Below are 13,255 nucleotides of genomic sequence, written 5' to 3' on the forward strand. Positions count from 1 at the left end.
TAGCTGTGTCTGTATATGATTTTTTGTGTGTGTGTGTCTCTCTCTCTCTCTGTAGCTGTGTCTGTATATGATTTTGTGTGTGTGTGTGTGCCTGTCTGTAGCTGTGTGTGTCTGCACCTGTCAATATATGTAAGCTTGTGTGTGTCTCTCTTTGTGTGTCTGTATCTGTGTGTTTGTGCGTGTCCCTCTCGCTCTCTTTGTGCGTTGCTCTCTCTGTAGGTTTGTGTCTCTTGTGTGTGTGCACGAGTCTGTGCTTTGGAGCCGATGTTATGTAATAATTAAGGGGTTTGGCGCACAGAGCAGATGCCCGGAGGTAGGCAGAGAGAACAAATTATTCTGTACATTGTCCCTCCGCCCTAAAGAAAGTCCCCTCCTAGCCGCAGCACAATGGCATTAGGGAGTCGGGGAGTTGCTGTGCTGTTCATCATCATGAGCCCGCTGTATTGGCACGCCATGGCAGCCACAGTTGGGCAGTGCACCAGTGGGCATAGAAAAATATAAATAAATAAATCATACCTTTCAACGAGAAAGAGAGGAGAATTGCGAGTAAGACCAATAGACGCCTTTCGAGAGATGCTGAAGAAAAGTGATCTCCTTCTTTCGAAATGTCTTTTTTCTCTCTCTCTCTTTTTTTTTTTCCTTCCAGCTTTGTCCCGTCCGGCGCCTCACCCCCCCCCCCGGGAAAGAACATTCAGGCGAGAGCCCCCCCCCCCCCCCCCCCCCGCCACGATGAACGAGATCTGCCGCATCTGCGCCGTCCGCCTGCGCGGCAACCAGCGGCGCTGGGTTTTCGGCCAGGGCGGGCGGGCCAGCCTGCGGGTGCTGCTGTCCCACGCCCTGGGCGGGGAGGTGGGGCGGGACGGGCGGGGGGAGTTCCTGTGCGGGAAGTGCGGGCACGTGCTGGAGCGGGTGTACCGCTTCGACACGGTGATCTCCCGGGTGCAGGCGCTCTCCATCGAGCGCCTGCAGCGCCTGCTGGCCGAGAGGGACCGGCTGGCCGGCTGGGTGCGCCACCAGCACGCCCGCCACCACCCGGGGCTGGCGGGGGGCGGCTACGGCGGGGAGGAGATCACGGTGGACATCGCCCACCTGCCCCACGTGCGCTACCAGGCCCTGCTGCAGGAGGACATGGCGCTCTCGGAGTACGAGAGCTGGTCGGAGCGGGGCGGGGGGCGGTGCCAGGAGCGGGAGTGCCGGGGCAAGGGCTGCTACGGCTGCGGGGCCCTGCGGGTGGACGACGCGGACTTCGAGGCCGTGTGCGGGGTGCCCCGCCGGCTGCGGGGGCTGCGGGGGGGGGCCCTCTCGCAGCTCTCCCGCTCCAAGTCCCGCAGCATGCCCCTGGACGGCCTGCTGAGCCCCCGCTCGCCGCGCCCGGCCTCCCTGGGCGGGGGCGGGAGCAGCCGCGGCCCCGGCTCCTTCTCCTCCCTGTCCTGCCTCTCGCTGGACACCCTGCCCGACTCGGAGGGGGACCCCTTCGAGGAGCTGCCGCCGCCCTCCCCCCCCCCCCGCCTGCTGGCCGAGGCGCTGGCACGCCTGAGGGGCGTAGGGTACCGGCCGGTGAGGGCGCCGCCGCGCTGCCGGATCCCCGTGCGGACCCCGGGGGGGAGGAGGAGCCCCCGGTCCCCTGGGTCACCCCTCTGGCAGCTGGAGCTGGGCCGGAGTGGGGGCTTCGGCACCAGGGAAGGTAGCCCAGGTCCTAGCCCCAGTGGAGATTTCGGGGCCAGAGGAGGTGGCCGGAGCGACGATGTCCTCTTGCAGCTGCTCGGTGACTTCCCTGACGAGTACCTGACGCTCAGCCCCGAGGTGAGCTGCTGAGGGTCTACAGCAAGGCGTGGCCTCTCTAGGACCCTCAGCTTCTATCTGTGACTCTCTCTCTCTCTGTGGCCTTCACCCTCTGTCTCTCTCTAGGACCCTCAGCTTCTATCTGTGACTCTCTCTCTCTCTCTCTCTCTCTCTGTGTGGCCTTCACCCTCTGTCTCTCTCTCTCCCCCCCCCCCCCCTCTCTCTGATGCTCACCCTCCTTCCTTCTATCTGTGTTCCAAATCCATCCTCCCCTGTCTCTCTGTGACTCTCCCCCTCTCTTCTCCCTCTCTCTATAGCTTTCACTCACCCTCTCCTCCTTTCTCTCCTGCTCTCTCTCTCTCTCTGTGGCCTTCACCCTCTGTCTCTCTCTAGGACCCTCAGCTTCTATCTGTGACTCTCTCTCTCTCTCTCTCTGTGGCCTTCACCCTCTGTCTCTCTCTAGGACCCTCAGCTTCTATCTGTGACTCTCTCTCTCTCTCTCTGTGGCCTTCACCCTCTGTCTCTCTCTCGCCCCCCCCCCTTCTTCTCTCTGATGCTCACCCTCCCTCCCTCTATCTGTGTTCCAAATCCATCCTCCCCTGTCTCTCTGTGACTGTCCCCCTCTCTCTATAGCTTTCACTCACCCTCTCCTCCTTTCTCTCCTGCTCTCTCTCTCTCTCTCTGTGGCCTTCACCCTCTGTCTCTCTCCCCCCCCCTCTCTCTGATGCTCACCCTCCTTCCTTCTATCTGTGTTCCAAATCCATCCTCCCCTGTCTCTCTGTGACTCTCCCCCTCTCTTCTCCCTCTCTCTATAGCTTTCACTCACCCTCTCCTCCTTTCTCTCCTGCTCTCTCTCTCTCTCTGTGGCCTTCACCCTCTGTCTCTCTCCCCCCCCCCTCTCTGATGCTCACCCTCCTTCCTTCTATCTGTGTTCCAAATCCATCCTCCCCTGTCTCTCTGTGACTCTCCCCCTCTCTTCTCCCTCTCTCTATAGCTTTCACTCACCCTCTCCTCCTTTCTCTCCTGCTCTCTCTCTCTCTCTGTGGCCTTCACCCTCTGTCTCTCTCCCCCCCCCCTCTCTCTGATGCTCACCCTCCTTCCTTCTATCTGTGTTCCAAATCCATCCTCCCCTGTCTCTCTGTGACTCTCCCCCTTTCTTCTCTCTCTCTCTCTATAGCTTTCACTCACCCTCTCCCTCCTTTCTCTCCTGCTCTCTCTCTCTCTGAGGAAGTTCCAGAAGCTGCAGACGTTTCGGAGGCTACAACATGCGTTCGGGCAACTGAAGGGACAGCTGGAAGAGGCCCGAGCCGAGCTTCACGCCCTGAAGGAGACCTCGGCAGGGAGAGGGACCGCAGGAGAGGTAAATACAGGGGAATGGGGAGGAGGAGGAGGGGGGAGGAGAGGGGCTCCGCGAGTGTCTCCTCCATCACACAAGAGGCCCGGCTCAGCCTTAGTGGCTGCGGGAGAGGGGAGAGCGTGTGGATTGAGTGCGAGAGACGACGGGCCGCATCCCGCCTGCTGGAACGAGACTGCTCTCACCTCCTCCCTCCCTGTCCTGTTTTCCCGTCCCCTCACACACACTTCCAGGGCGTGGGAGAAGCTCCGGAGCCCGGCCTGCGGGAGAGCGGCGGAGCATCCGGCACCCAGCGGCAGGAGCAGCTCATCCGCTGTCTGACAGAGAGCTTGCACAGCAAGGAGGAGATCCTACAGGTGAGAGATCACGCGGGCGAGGCAGCCGGGGCAAGGTCCTCCAAGGGGGGTGCGATGCCAGGGTGACACGCGAGGAGGTCCCACGGCTGTGTGCGTGTGGGTGTGCGAGGTACACGCGTGAGACACAGGCCGCAAGAGGTCCTGCAGGCGACGAGGAGCAGTGCTTGGAGGGGGGACGAGGAAATGGCGGAAACATTTTCAGAGGTGTGCTGGCGGCTCCGCTGCACGATCTGGGAACGGGAGTGGTGCCGAGTGATTGGAGAAGAGCGGTGGTGGTCCCGCTTCACAAGAGCGGGAGCAGAGAGGAGGCCGTAGGTCAGCCTCACCTCGGTGGTGGGAAAAGTAATGGAGACTCTGCTGAAGGAAAGGATAGTGAACTATCTACAGTCAGGAGTATTTTGGACTCAAGGCAGCATGGAGTCACCAGGTGCTGTCAGACAAATCTGATCATTTTTTCTTTTGATTGGGTGATTAAAGAACTGGATTAAGGAAGAGCACTCGATGTCATCTACTTGGATTTCAGCAAAGCTTTTGATAAGGTCCCGCATAGGAGGCCTATGACTAAAATGAGAAGCTTGGGAATGAGTGCCAAGGTGGTGGCCTGGATTACAAACTGGTTGTTGGCAGAAGACAGCGTGTGATGGTGAATGAAGAGAGAATGGTGTTAAGTGGAGTGCCACAGGGATTGGTGGTGGGACTGTTCTGTTCAACATCTTTGTGAGCGACATTGCGGAAGGGATAGAAGGTAAAGTTTGCCTATTTGTAGACGATACTAAGGTCTGCAACAGAGTGGACATGCCAGAAGGAGTAGAGAGAATAAAAAGTGATTTAAGGAAGATTGAAGAGTGGTTGAAGACATGGCAACTGGGATTCAGTGCCAAGAAGTGCAGAATCACATATCTGGAGTGCAGTAAACCAAAAGAGCTGATTGTGATGGGGGGTGAAGGGCTATTGTGCATGGAGCAAGAGAGGGACCTTGGGGTGATAGTGTCTAGCGATCTGAAGATGGTGAACCAATGTGACAAAGTGATAGCTAAAGCCAGAAGAATGCTGGGCTGCATAGAGAGAGGAATATCGAAGTAAGAAAAGGGAAGTAATTATCCCCTTGTACAGATCCTTGGTGAGGCATCACCTGGAGTACTGTGTCCAGTTCTGGAGACCTCAACTCAAAAGGGACAGAGACAGGATGGAGGTGGTCCAGATGAGGGTGAACAAAATGGTGGGGGGTCTCCATCAAATGACTTGTGAGGAGAGGCTGAAGGACCTGAATATGTATCCCCTGGAGGAGAGGAGGAGCAGGGGAGATATGATACAGACCTTCAGATACCTGAAAGGTTTAATGATGCACAAACTTTGAACCTTTTCTGTTGGAAAGGAATCAGTAGGACTAGGGGGTCACGAAACGAAACTCCAGGGGGGGGGGGACGATTCACGACCAACATCAGGAAATATTTCTTCACAGAGAGGAGGGTGGATGCCTGGAATGCCCTTCCGGAGGAGGTGGTGAAGACGAAAACAGTAAATTAAAAAAGGCATGGGATAAGCACTGTAGCTCCCTAAAGGCCAGAGCATGAAGAAGAGGGTGCATGGTGGTAACCTGCACGGAGCGGCAGTTACTACCATAAGAAGCTTGCTGGGCAGACTGCATGGACCATGTGGTCTTTTTCTGCCATCATTAACTATGGCACTTATGTTAGGTGTGTGTGTATATGTCAGATACACATCACAGGGCAAGGAGACTCTACAGGGATGCATGTGTGTGTGTGTGATACACATGCTGCTGGATTATACTACATGTGTGTATGTCGGATACACGTCACAGGGCAAGGAGACTCTACAGGGATGCATGTGTGTGTGTGATACACATGCTGCTGGAGTATACTACATGTGTGTATGTCGGATACACGTCACAGGGCAAGGAGACTCTACAGGGATGCATGTGTGTGTGTGTGTGTGTGTGATACACATGCTGCTGGAGTATACTACATGTGTGTATGTCGGATACACATGTCATGGGGCGAGGAGTCTCTACAGGGATGCATGTGTGTGTGTGATACACATGCTGCTGGTGTATACTACATGTGTGTATGTCGGATACACGTCACAGGGCAAGGAGACTCTACAGGGATGCATGTGTGTGTGTGATACACATGCTGCTGGAGTATACTACATGTGTGTATGTCGGATACACATGTCATGGGGCGAGGAGTCTCTACAGGGATGCATGTGTGTGTGTGATACACATGCTGCTGGAGTATACTACATGTGTGTATGTCAGATACACGTCACAGGGCAAGGAGACTCTACAGGGATGCATGTGTGTGCCTGTGTATTGCATGAGCATGCAGTTACACCCGTGACGCTGGTGTGTCCTGCTCCTCTCTCTCTCCAGGACTGCCTGGGTTTACTGAGGTCTGTGAAGCCGGGGAGCGCTCCCAGCCCTGATCCTAGGGAGGCACTGATTGAGAAACTGCGGGAGCGACTGAAGGAGCGGGACAGTGCCCTGGAGGTACATATCTATACGGATGGGGAATGGGCAGCACTGCACATATCCCTTTCCTGGGGCTCTCATTCTGACCCCAGTTTGGATCAAAATCTTCCCTCGAATCTCTCTGCTTCCCCAAAAGCTCCGGTCTATCCCAGGCTGTAAAGCTCGTATCCCTCCCAAGGTACAAACAGCAACAGGGGTAGGGTAGGGGGTGAGAAATGCTTGGGTCCAGCCCCACCAGTATTCTGGACAGCAAGCATTTTATCCTTAATATAAAGCGACGGGCTGTATCCTGTGTATAGGGGACTGGTTAGAGGGGGAAGCAGGTGATTTATCCTTAATATAAAACAATGGGCTGTAACCTGTGTATTTATATGCTTAAATTTATTTTTATAAATTATATTTATATTTATTATATTATATGTATTAATATCCTTATATTTATCAACAACAAAATATCACGCACCAACAACCCCCCCTCAACTACCAACATCCCATGGTCTGACCGCAAACTGATCCACACCACACTCCAACACAAAATCAACCACAGCGAAACCAGTTACAACAAAAAAATACATCAAATTCCCCAAACCATGGGTGTTTGGTACAATGCCATGCGCCATGGTACAAACATGAGCTGAAAATCATCAAGCGAACACCCCGACAAGCTGGAGAAACGATCCTACCACAATCCACCTGGACAAATACAAAAAATGTCTTCACACCTACAAAACTAACATAGACCAAGCCAAACGAAAACACTATGCAAAGAAAATCCACGATCACCAATACAACCCAAGAGCACTCTTCAATTTCATCACCAAACTTACTCAACCCATCCAAACCACACCCTCCAATGAAAACACCTCCATAACCTGCGACAAACTAGCACAGTTCTTCCTGGACAAAATCTCCAAACTAATAACACCCAACCCTCAAACTACCTGGGATACAATGACTTTTCAACTCCCAACTGTCCCCACCTGGTCCACCTTCGAACCCATAGCCTCCAAGGAAATAAAGATCATCATACAAAAAATAAACCCAGCCACATACCCCCTCGACCCCCCCATGCCAAATCACAACCTTGAAACTAATCCCAGATATCTTAGCCAAAAACCTATAGCCGACATCATCAACATATCCCCTAGAGCAAGGAAACTTCCCCAAAGCCCTTAAATGCGCCATCATCAAACCTATAATAAAAAAAAAACACACCTAGACCCCAATGACCCTACAGACCCATATCGAACCTCTCCTTCATCGCAAAAATCATGGGAAAATCTGTCAACCATCAACTCTCTGAACACCTGGAATCCCAAAAAATACTATACCCATCGCAACACGGATTCAGAAAAACACTCAGTACGGAGACCCTCCTACTCTCCCTTGCCGACTCAGCACTCAGAGGTCTTGACGCCGGCCAATCCTACCTTCTTATACTACTGGACATATCCGCCGCATTTGACACCATCAATCACAACACCCTCCTATCCAGACTAAGCGAGATAGGACTTGAAGGTACCACAATCAAATGGTTCAGCTCCTACCTAACGCACACATCTTTCAAGGTAACCTTGAAAGATGTGTGTGTTAGGTAGGAGCTGTGTGTGTGTTAGGTAGGATCATCACTTTCCTCCACCCTGTTAAACATTTACATGCTCCCACTATCCTTAATATAAAGCGATGGGCTGTAACCCATGTACAGGGGACCGGTTAGAGGGGGAAGCAGGTGATTTATCCTTAATATAAAGTATTATATTACTCCTGTACAGGGGACAGTGAGGGGAGGGGCATCTTTATTTTATACCCACGTATGTGACTTGTCCAGGATCTCATAGCTAGTGCCGGGGCCGGGATTAGACCCCAACAGCTTCCTTTCAACCCCCCGGGCTGGTCGTGGAACATAAGTCTGCGCCTGTGCGTGGATCTGATTTTTCTGCTCCCATTCCCCCCCTCAGCAAGCCTCCGAGAAGCACTTTGCTTCCCTGCAAGGGAAGGAGGAGGCTGCAAGGCAGCTGCAGCAGGCCCTGCGGGAGAAGGATCGAGATCTCGCCCGGCTGGCGGATGTGCTGCGGAAGAACGAGGAGATGCTAAACGTAAGAGAGGCGAGGGCGCCAGCCATGGTGCACTCCTTAAACCCCCGCCTGAGGAAACGTGCACCCAGGAATCACCCCATACAGCCATTCGCTGCACAGTAACGAGAAATAATAAATTGTTTACCTAATGCCAAAGCGTACACAGCGTTGTCCAAGGTAAAATGCACGGGAGGCGTCTGAGCCCAGGGGCTTACAGGCTGACTGAGCACAGAGAGATTAAGTGATTTTCTGAAGGTCACAGACTGAGAGATGGTGACAAGAGTGGGACTGGAGGCTTGGCGTGCAGGTGTTGCATTCTCTGTGTCACCCAAAGTGGTAGAGAAGCAAAAAGGAAGATATTTGGGTAGACTAGATGGGCCAATTGGTCTTTACCTACCGTCACTGACTATGTTACTACATCACATAGTGAGAGCTGGTGGCAGCAGTGGGATAGGAGCCTAGGTCACAACTCTGTTCTCTCTGCAGTAGAGTATCACATAGCAAGAGTTGGTGGCAGCAGTGGGATTGGAGCCTAGGTCACAACTCTGTGCTCTCTGCAGTAGAGTATCACATAGCAAGAGTTGGCGGCAGGAGTGGGATTGGAGCCTAGGTCACAACTCTGTGCTCTCTGCAGTAGAGTATCACATAGCAAGAGTTGGTGGCAGCAGTGGGATTGGAGCCTAGGTCACAACTCTGTGCTCTCTGCAGTAGAGTATCACATAGCAAGAGTTGGTGGCAGCAGTGGGATTGGAGCCTAGGTCACAACTCTGTGCTCTCTGCAGTAGAGTATCACATAGCAAGAGTTGGCGGCAGGAGTGGGATTGGAGCCTAGGTCACAACTCTGTGCTCTCTGCAGTAGAGTATCACATAGCAAGAGTTGGCGGCAGCAGTGGGATAGGAGCCTAGGTCACAACTCTGTGCTCTCTGCAGTAGAGTATCACATAGCAAGAGTTGGCGGCAGCAGTGGGATTGGAGCCTAGGTCACAACTCTGTGCTCTCTGCAGTAGAGTATCACATAGCAAGAGTTGGTGGCAGCAGTGGGATAGGAGCCTAGGTCACAACTCTGTGCTCTCTGCAGTAGAGTATCACATAGCAAGAGTTGGCGGCAGGAGTGGGATTGGAGCCTAGGTCACAACTCTGTGCTCTCTGCAGTAGAGTATCACATAGCAAGAGTTGGCGGCAGGAGTGGGATTGGAGCCTAGGTCACAACTCTGTGCTCTCTGCAGTAGAGTATCACATAGCAAGAGTTGGTGGCAGCAGTGGGATTGGAGCCTAGGTCACAACTCTGTGCTCTCTGCAGTAGAGTATCACATAGCAAGAGTTGGCGGCAGCAGTGGGATTGGAGCCTAGGTCACAACTCTGTGCTCTCTGCAGTAGAGTATCACATAGCAAGAGTTGGTGGCAGCAGTGGGATAGGAGCCTAGGTCACAACTCTGTGCTCTCTGCAGTAGAGTATCACATAGCAAGAGTTGGTGGCAGCAGTGGGATTGGAGCCTGGGCTTGCAGGTGTGACACCTCTGTGTTTTCCATGGCATTGCAGGCCCTACGGGACTTGCTCCAGCAGAAGGACTTTTCCATCCAGCAGCTGGAGGCATCACAGATGACCATGCTGAAGCAGGAAGAGATGAGAGTGTACGCGCTCCAGGAGAAAGACGCCATGATCTCTTCCTTGCAGGAGGCTCTGGCCAGCAGCAATCGGGATGTGGAGGTAAAAAAAAAAAAAAAAAAAAAAAAAAAAAAATCAATGCTCCTTTCCCCCTCCAGGGTCCTGCTGCCTCTACACCTCTCGCTCCTCCGATTTACTGAGAAGACATCACTTTCGTTTTGCCCTCACGAGAGCGCAGGGGGGCAAAGGAAGGCTAAGCTCAGATTCTCCTTGTCTTTCTCCTGCGTGGATGCTACCCAACAATTCCCCGATGCCCTTAGACAGAAACTGCCTCCCCTTTCAGGAGGATCAGAGATGGGAGCCCATGGGGCAGCCGGGCACACACAGGCAACAGCCTAAGGGATTGTTTATATGCAGGAAAAAACAAATGCCCACAAGCTGCCCTCTGTGCTCCAGCATCAGCCTGCAGTAACGGAGCGTGAATTGTAGCAGGAGAGGAGCTGGGAGCAGAGCCGTAGGCCAGGCCATTCGGCACCTATGGCCAAATGAGCCATAGGCGCCCTCACCCCCTGGACACACCACGAGCTGGGAGACAACCCTTACGTTCACAGGGCTTTGATTTTTACTTTCATTGTGACCCAGAAGTTTCCTCCTGAATCACCTACCTCGGTTGCCTTTGAAAGTCAGTAGCCAAAAAAAGTCTGCAGCCATGTGCTATTTGCACCGCCCAGCTGTTCAGCAGAACAAATGACTTGGAAAGATCTCTCTTAAATGTTTAGTTTAGTTTTTTTTAGGATGAAACCTTGGGCTAGCTCCTACTTAACCCCCCTCTCCATCCCTCGCTTCTCCAGGCATTAGCCGAATCGCTGATGGGGCAAGGTCTGGGGGACGCAGACTCTCCCTCCCCTTCCTGCCTCCTCTTCTCCCAGCTGCAGGAGAAGGGCCGGCTCCTGCTCCAGGCACAGGAGGAACGGAGGCAGCACAGCTCAGCTCACCAGCAGAAGATGGAGAAGTTGCTGAGCACACTGACAGGCCAGGAGGAGCTCCTGAAGGTAAGAGGCGCTTCCAGCTGGCGCAGAGAAAGAGTTGGTGGCCAGCATGAGATGGCAGCCTGGGTCCGTAGATGTCCCAGTTCTGTGTTCCCAGCACTAAAACAGTCACAGAGAGTTGGAGCCCGGGTCTGAAAGCGTCACCCAAGCTCTGAGGCCTAGGCTGCTGCAGAGTAAGAATTGGTGGAAGCGGTGGGATTGGAACCTAGGTCCGCAGGTGTCACGCCGCCATTTCCATCGCAAACCATGGCTCCTTTTAAAATCTCTTTACAAATTTTTGAAAGCAAAAAAAACACTTTAATCTCACTCTGCGTTGCAGGAGCAGCGCCAGCGCTACGGCGAGACCCTCTCTTCGAAGTCCCAGGAGGCGCGGGATCTGCGGCGGCGCATCCTGGGAAAGGAGCGGGAGCTTGCCGAAGGCCGCGCGCGGGAGCAGGAGAGCACGCAGGCCTGGAGGAGTCGGGAGGCTCGCCTGCAGGCTTCGGTGGAAGAGAAGGACCACGCCATCCTGGTATGAACCAAAAGTCTGCAACCCCTTCCAGGCCTGGGGCCGGCTAGCGGGTCATTTGCTGGGTCAGCTGGGCTGCTTAAAATGTAAGGGGGTTAGCGAGACTGGTTGAGTGGCTGGCAAGCCTGTGCCCGTCCAGTTGGAGAGTACTTGAGCTGATCGAGATTGGTGGTTGGTTAATCAGCTTGGTTAAACCGAGGAAGCACTGAAGAGGAGTAGTTGAGTTGGTTTGGGTAGTTGGCTGGACTGGTTAATAGTAGGGATGTGCAATCTTTTTTTTAGGCAATTTCAACGAAATTGCCTAATTAGGAATGGTTCGGGAGAACGGAAAAAAAAAACGATTGAATTTTTTCCGAAATTTCGGAAAGAAAATTCATTTTTGGGTTAGCGCTCACTAACTCCTGCCACTAACGTGGCAGAGTTCGCGCCTGCTGACCCAAAAAACGGGGCCCCCTGAAAAACAAAACAAAACCGAACTGCGGGAAAAAAAATGAAATTCCCGCGGGAGGGGGGGGGGAGGGGGGGCCCGAAACGAATCCAGACACGATATACACATCTCTAGTTAATAGGGCATTGTGGGTAGCAGGGTTGTTTTAGCCGGTTAGTCAAGTTGGTTAATGGATTGGATGGGCACTCAGGGAGGTTGGTTGGCTCGGTTAGTTGGGACAGGTTAATGCAACGGGTTAGCTGGGCTGGTGGATTTTAACTGCCCCTTTGCTGTCTCCTGGCTCTGCCCACGGGTAGAAGCTCCTCCAGGAAGGCCGGGAGAAGGACCAAGCGATCGGGAAGCTGCAGGCGCGCTTCCGGGAGAGCCTGAGCCTCGGCGCGGGCATGAAGCAGACCCTCTGATTGGGAAGGAGCCACCACCACCGCCGCTCGGGGCTGGACTCCTCCCTTCAAAAACTGCGTCCCCAGCCACGCCGCGGGAGGGGGGGCACGCTGCCGGGACCGCACCGGCGAGAAGGGGCGATGGCCCGTGGGCCACATCACCGGTAAAGGGAAAAAAAGAAAAACAAAACAAAAAAACTGACGCCTGCTCGACGCAGCACCCGAGCTCCGGAGAAGTAAAAAAATGGAAGGGGATACGAGGTGGGGGGATTTGCATGGTCGCCCTCGCTGCTGCCTCCGACCCGTGGACTGTTCTCTCCCTAAGCCCAACAAAGATTTATGCATTTTTTTTTTTTTTTTAATTGTTTAAAGATTGTGTTTCGGATTCGCCCCCGGCCCCTGATGGGTGGAGGTGGAGCCAAGAGTTAACAACCCCGCCCGCCTGCGCCCCCTGTTGCCCACCGGAGCACTGCTCGGGCCGTGCAAGGTGGGACACCCACTCGGATTTTGCCAAAGAAGTGGGGGGGGGGGGGGTGTGAAGTTTTCACGTTTTAACCCTAGATAGGGGCAGGGGGGCTGGGTGCCTTGTATTTTAATTTTAATTTTTTTTTTTTAATTCTTATGGGAAAGAACTGGTGCTCAAGGGATAACTTATTCAGCCCTATAGCAAATGTAAAAAAAAAAAAAAAGTATTTATATATAATAATCACTGCCTTCTCTTATTTTAAATCAGCCGTTTGATTGGTGCAAGATTAAGCTGTACAGGCAGAAAAGCCAGGGGGAATGGAGATAGGGGCGCTGGGGGCGTGGGGTTGCGCCTCCGATAAAATGCATTATTGTTTAAACCTAAGTCAAGGCTGAGAAGTAATTTATGCAAATAAAGATATTCCGGGTGTGGCGGTGGATTCATTGTGTGCCTGCTTGGGAATGGGGAGGGGACGAATCGTCGTGGCGAGAGGGAGTGATCCACTCTTAAGACCGATCTTACAGGCCGATGCAGTACAGTGCGCTGCGACAGAGCGCACCGTTAGCCTGCTACTGGACGCGCGTTTTCCCTTACCCCTTATTCAGTAAGGGGAGGAAAACGCGCGTCCAACCCGCGGCACCTAATAGCGCCCTCAACATGAAAAATGCACGTTGATGGCCCTATTAGGTATGTGCGCGGGATACAGAAAACAAAATGTGCAGCCAAGCCACACATTTTAC

General features: G+C 53.4%; 1 protein-coding gene across 1 annotated transcript; it reads left to right on the plus strand.

The window, feature by feature from the left end:
- Nucleotides 1-711: 711 nt before the first annotated feature.
- Nucleotides 712-12,958, plus strand: LOC115081457. Its single transcript, XM_029585926.1, has 9 exons — nt 712-1,803; nt 3,014-3,142; nt 3,370-3,492; nt 5,885-6,001; nt 7,942-8,079; nt 9,599-9,766; nt 10,516-10,716; nt 11,033-11,224; nt 11,966-12,958. Exons 1-9 carry the CDS (start codon nt 730-732, stop codon nt 12,068-12,070), a joined length of 2,247 nt encoding a protein of 748 aa, XP_029441786.1. The 5' UTR covers nt 712-729; the 3' UTR covers nt 12,071-12,958.
- The last annotated feature ends 297 nt before the right edge of the window (nt 12,959-13,255 follow it).

This window comes from Rhinatrema bivittatum, unplaced genomic scaffold (genome assembly GCF_901001135.1).
Source record: "Rhinatrema bivittatum unplaced genomic scaffold, aRhiBiv1.1, whole genome shotgun sequence".
Taxonomy (NCBI): domain Eukaryota; kingdom Metazoa; phylum Chordata; class Amphibia; order Gymnophiona; family Rhinatrematidae; genus Rhinatrema; species Rhinatrema bivittatum.

Coding starts and splice junctions, on each gene's coding strand:
- LOC115081457 (XM_029585926.1), top strand. CDS start 730: ATGAACGAGATCTGCCGCATCTGCGCCGTCCGCCTGCGCGGCAACCAG. Junction 3,143..3,369: donor GGAGAGGGACCGCAGGAGAG/GTAAATACAGGG, acceptor ACACACTTCCAG/GGCGTGGGAGAAGCTCCGGA. Junction 11,225..11,965: donor AGAAGGACCACGCCATCCTG/GTATGAACCAAA, acceptor GCCCACGGGTAG/AAGCTCCTCCAGGAAGGCCG.